The 6,000-nt window shown below is 38.6% G+C and overlaps 1 protein-coding gene across 2 annotated transcripts in view; it reads right to left on the bottom strand.

Moving 5' to 3' along the window:
• Positions 1 to 866: 866 nt before the first annotated feature.
• SRGN (serglycin) overlaps positions 867 to 6,000 on the bottom strand; it is a 28,147-nt gene continuing 23,013 nt past the window's right edge. For both annotated transcript variants that reach the window (XM_073353508.2, XM_078853814.1), the window contains 2 exons: positions 4,501 to 4,648; positions 867 to 1,839 (listed from right to left, as the gene is read on the bottom strand). In XM_073353508.2, the coding sequence (XP_073209609.2) occupies positions 1,629 to 1,839; positions 4,501 to 4,648 (359 nt within the window). In that variant the 3' untranslated portion in view covers positions 867 to 1,628. The remainder of the gene's footprint in view (positions 1,840 to 4,500; positions 4,649 to 6,000) is intronic.

Below are 6,000 nucleotides of genomic sequence, written 5' to 3'. Positions count from 1 at the left end.
TTGGATTGGGTCCTTTGAATGAAACAGTTACCCCAGTAAACACAGCAGATATTACCTTTATATTACTGCCTATAGAACTATACTGGCTTTGTATTTAAAAATGGAATATCATGTATCTCTAATGTTATTTCTGGGGTAGAGAGGTTGTTTTAGTTTTTTACATTTTATTTAAAAGGCGGGTGTCGTCATGGGAGACACTTAAAAAGACTGGTAACACTTGTTCTATAAACTTTCATCCAACCTGTTAAAATAGTATTAATAATTTAAACAGTTGTCAGTGCTACCAAGTATGTTGTTCTTCCTTGTAGACTACAAGATTTTATCTCCTTCTGGATAACTTTAGGACTCTACTGATTTTTCTGAGGATGGGCTGAAAACTTAGCAAGTGAAAGGGCTGGGGAAGGTGAGTGTGACGGGGAGGAGGGTTATTTCATATAAAATACAAAAAAAAGATTCTCTTTCTATCAGGGTAGCAAAATCAAACATAAAAGCATTGGCCTGGCTTCAGGGCAAACAGTTCCAGGTCTTTCCTGGTCAGCAGAGAGAATGTCTCTAGCACTTTCTAAAACTAATACTGCTCCTTGTGAAGTCAGTGGCAAAATTCACACAACTGGAGGAGCTAAAAATTATTGTATTTTAAAAGATAATTTAAAATCTGGTAAAACCTGTGGAAAGATCTTAAATCCTCAAAATTGGTGTATTTTCTGCAGCCATGGATTTATTGTGCCTCAGATTATAACCTTTTCACAGATAGTGTATTTTAGATACTTTTTTAATGAAGGCTACTAGAATACAAAATTGTTTATTGTTCATTTCCACCCATATTTTTGAGCACTCACTCCAGCATTTAAGAAAAAAAATCAGTATTTGGTTACATTAAAATTTTAATAGTATTACAACTGAGTAGATGCAAATATAAGGAAAAATATTCAGCCAGAAATTTAAAATATAACAAGTGCAGTTGTTCTTTAACCACTTTTAATAATAGTCACACAGAAGGAATGTAGAAGGGGCCATGATTCTTGGACCTACATGACCACCATTTATACTAACAGGTACAGCCAAAATTATATTAATATTGTATTGAGGCCCACTGGGTGTTATAAAAAGTCCAATTATTAAAGTAACATTATATTAGTTATTGTGTAATATGGAATACGTTTTATAATAGCAAACAATTAATTTCACAAATAAGCTTATTGGTACTTTATACGGAAATTTATCTAGGGGGAACAAAGAAAAAGTTTGGGGACGTTTACTTTTAGTTACATTACTTTGTATGTCTGTGACTCCTGAATTGCTGCTTGAATACACATACCTCATATTTTCCAGTCATTTTCTTCTCTATACTAATATTTGTCTTCAGCAAGACTATCATGGATCTTTTAGATTCCATCTTCCCATGATTTCAGAAATATCCCAAGATTAGATATAAAATACACATATAAATTTAGGTAAGGTCACATTTAAGAAAGATTTTTTTAGCAAAGAAAAGTAATAAAGATTATAAGCACTTTTTTTGGATTATAATTTTTATAAAACTGTTTGTCCTATGACTAATCACTTAATTATACAACATAGAAGAAGTGCTGTAAATAATCGTCATGAAAGAGATAAAGTCTTCTTTCTTACAGCATTAAATCTTCGTTTGTTAATTCCTGCTTCAACTCCTCTTTTTGCACCAAGCCAGACGATGACAAGTTAGGATACTCAACATTGTAATCAATTCCTGACCCAGATTCAGATTCTGATTCTATTTCAGGTATGTCGTCAGCCCCAGATCCAGATTCCTCATCATAAAGTGAGAAAATACCAGGTTGCTCCTGAAATTTCTTCATCCTGAAATATAGGAGAAAAATCACAATACAATTTACTCATAAGGACAAACATGATTGTCCCATTCTGCTTAACACCCATCAGCTGACACTGAACTGCGCCTTTTCTCAATGAGAGACCAGGTGTGTGAAGTAACATCTTTTATTGGACCAACTTCTGTTGGTGAGAGAGACAAGCTTTTGAGCTACAGAGTGGTCTTCTTCAGGTCTCAGAAATGTACTCAGAGTGTCACAGCTAAATACAAGGTCAAACAGATAGAATATGTGCGAACTATGTATGCTAAACTAAGGGCTTGGCTACACTTGCAGATGTAGAGTGCCGGGAGTTAAACCAGCCTTCAGAGGTTGCAGCAAGGAAAATGCTGCTGTGTGTTTACATTGTCAGCTGCCAGCGCACTGGCATGGCCATATTAGCAGCTCTTACAATGCTCCAAAGAGCAGTGGATTGTAGTAGCTATTCCAGTGTGCAAGTGGCTGCAATATGCTTTTCAAATGGGGGGATGGAGTGTGACAGGGAGTGTGTTATGTGTATGTGGGGGGAGAGACAGTGTGTTTTGGGAGGCTGAGAGTGTGTCAGCATGCTGTCTTGTAAGTTCACACAGCAGCAGACCCCTCTTTCCACTCCCCCCACCACACACACACAACAGCAGCATTCCACACTAATGGTTTGCTTTGTCTCAGAGCAGATAAGCATGCCGGCTGTCAGAAACGGAGCTTTGAAAGGGGATATCCACATGCCTGCAGCCGATTTCAAAACAATGAGAAGAGTGGCCACTTGACTTCAGGGGATTATGGGACGTTTCTGGAAGCCAATCACAGCGCAGTAATGCAATACCTCGTCCACACTGATGCCTGGGCGTTTCGGCCGAGGCGCAGAAGGCTTTTGCTTCTTGTGGAGGTGGATTACCAGGAACACTCCAGCTGCAGAGTCCAGGCGCTCTATGTGCCTTGCCAATGTGGACACCTCAGGAGTTAGGGTGTTCGGGGCTGCTTTAATGCACTCTAACTTGCAAGTGTAGCTAAGCCCTAAGAGACCATTCAAGGTGAAGTGGCTCATTAAGATCCCTAGTCATAGGACAAAAAGAGGGGTTAGTGGGTAACAGACTGTTGTAATAAGCCATGAATCCAGTGTCTTTATTAAGATTATGATTTTTAGTGTCTAGCAAAGTTATGATTTTAAGTTCCAAAGCTTGTCTTTTGAAAGTATTATGCAGGTTTTCTCAATATGAGGCAGTAGTAGGATCAGCAGCACCCAAGAGGGGTAGCGAGGCTTAAAAGCAGCCCTGGAGAAAAAAGGAGTGGTTCCCAGCTGGGAATAGGCAGGAGAAGCTTTGACCATGTCTACACTTACCGGGGATCGATGCGGCAGGGGTCGATTTAGCGGGTCTAGTGAAAATGTGCAAAAGTGACCACAGAGCGTTCTCCGGTTGACTCAAGTACTCCATCGGAATGAGAGGAGTAAAGTAAGTCGACGGGAGAGCATCTCATGTCGACACAGCATGATGTAAACACCACAGTAAGTCGACCAAAGCTATGTCAACTCCAGCTACATTATTCACGTAGCTGGAGTAGCATAATTTATGTCGACTTACCTGGTAGTGTAGATAAGACCTTTGTCTTGGAAGGCCAACACAGCCATTCCTCCCTGGGATCACAGACCTTTCTTTCCTGGTAAAGTGCCCTTTTCAGCCAAAAATCCTTATATCCATTGCTTAAAGAGTTTACATTCCTCAGGATTAGCCAGAGTCCTAACCCTTAATGGCAGGTGAATTTAGATCAATAGAAGGAAATACTTTATACAGCATGCAGTCAAATTGAGAATTGACTCCTAAGGAGGTCAAATACCATCAATGGATTTCTTTAAAGGGAAATTTTATGACCAACAATATTTATAATGGCATTCAAGCCTCAGATTTAAGAACATATGCTGACCATCAAAGACATCAGGAAACAGTATTTCCATTCTGGATCGCCATATATAATATTGCACAAGTGGCTAGGTGTACTGAAAACAGGGGTTGGATTGTGCCCTCATTAGAAATACCGAGGATTTGTCACTGCATGAGATGGGATACCAAATTTAATGGGCATTGATCTGACTGGCTATGACAAATCCTACGCAATATACCAGTTGTCTCCTTAGACTTTAGTGAAATATGATCATCATCCACACCAGCGTATTGTAAATGTCAAAATCTTAGCCATGTTTGTACTATCACTTAAAAATTAATACTCTTTCAACATGCAAAGGAAAATCAAATGCACAACAGTCTAAAGATAGATAGATAGATAGCCAAAATTATAACAGGGTTCAAAAAAGAATTAGATAAATTCATGAAAGATAGGTCCATCAATGGCTATTAGCCAGGATGGTAAGAGATGAAACCCCATGTTCTGAGTGTCTCTAGGCTCTGTTTGCCAGAAGCTGGAAGTGGATGAGATGGGGATGGATCACTCAATGATTCCCTGTTCTGTTCATTCCCTCTGAAGCACCTGGCATTGGCCACTGTTGGAAGACAGACGCTGGGCTCGATGGACCATGGGTCTGAGCAGTATGATGGTTCTTATGTACATTAAAAGTCAAAGATGTAAGCACCTTAGCTAAGAATACTGAAAGCTTATTGATGCCAACCATAAATACTGAAGGGACAATTCATTTACTTACAGAAATGGATCAGCCTTGGGAGGGAGGATTCTGTTAGCTCCACTTTCAGACATTTCAAACAACGGTCCTTTTTCTTCAATGCAGTTAGCAGACAAGATGTCAGGTCTGCATCTTACTCTCTGGAATCTTGCTTTCTGCACTGGAACACCTGATCAAATTATTCATACATTATTAGTATGAATTACTGTAGTCAATATTATGGACTATTTTACTTTATGAACTCCTGATCAGGAAACTGGTAGTTATAGTTATATGTATATATTTAGTGATTACCCAACCATAAACAATTCTGACAAGACATTTTTAAATTAATCAGTACTATCCATAAGTAATATTCCTGTATTCCATATTATATCCATATGGGCACATCTTCCAAACACTGAAGAAATTCCATATGAAACAGCTAGATGAACTTCCATGTTCTTATGACAACACAAAGGAGTAGATTTCAGAATTAAATGGACATGTATGAAAAGGACACATACAGCATGGAAAGGCACATAACAATGTGAAAAGCATGGGTCCTGTCTTGTGAGGTGCCGAGCACACTCTAGCTGCCAGGTGCTAGAGCTGGTGTGGAGGCACAGAGCCTTCCTGTGGATTGCCCTAGCCTCCAGCAGATCCCCCAGAATCTGCCAAAGGTAACCTACCTCCCCAACAGAACAATACTGAGGCAATCTCCATGAAAGAATCCTCACAGAGATTTCCTCCCCAACCCTCCCTGTGGGATCTGCCCATTAATAATAAGCCCCTGTAGCATAGATTGCAGAGCGTATTTACTGACTTCTTGGAAAGTAGCTGCTGCAGATGTTCACTAAACACTTTTCAGATGCTCTTTCACTTCCTCTCCTCCCACAATGTCTACCCTACATTCACATCTAAGGCTCGGCTGCAAAAGCTTTCTTAAAAAAAATTTAGAGGAGCAAAACAAAAAATAAACCAACAAACAAAACACTTGAAACCATCAAAAATACATTTAGGATTAAACTTTTCATCCTTCTTTTGGTATCATTAACTAATTGCATCTGAAGCCTCATGTTATATTCTCCTTCTTTTGGTATTTTAGTCTAATTTCATTTTGTTCTTTGGGAATGTCTCTTCTCCATAATTACAGGTCCTTTTAACATTGTCTGTTACCATACTGTACTGAGTCACTCTTCCAATCTTCTGATGCACACATTTCGTCTACAGGAGAAAGAATGTGTTTGGAGAGATACGTATAGCCATTATTCCACGTCTCTCTCATAGTACCTTTTCCTTTTCATCGTCATTTCTTCTGTTTGTATATTATTAGTAAACTATTATTGTATATTAAAAGTAAAGTCTGTTTTTAATAAATGTAAGAAGTAATATGTACCACACCCTGAGTAATTTGTGTGCAAAAAATTCAGATAATAGTCATCCAAAGAAAACAATATTTAGGAAGGAAACACCAGTAGATATCTAATTAATGAATATCGCTGTGATAATATCTCTACAGGAAATATACGTATGTGGCTT

Source organism: Lepidochelys kempii, chromosome 7 (genome assembly GCF_965140285.1).
Source record: "Lepidochelys kempii isolate rLepKem1 chromosome 7, rLepKem1.hap1, whole genome shotgun sequence".
NCBI lineage: Eukaryota > Metazoa > Chordata > Testudines > Cheloniidae > Lepidochelys > Lepidochelys kempii.
The sequence above is the reverse complement of the archived record's forward strand: the minus strand, read 5'-3'. Positions and strand labels throughout refer to the sequence as shown.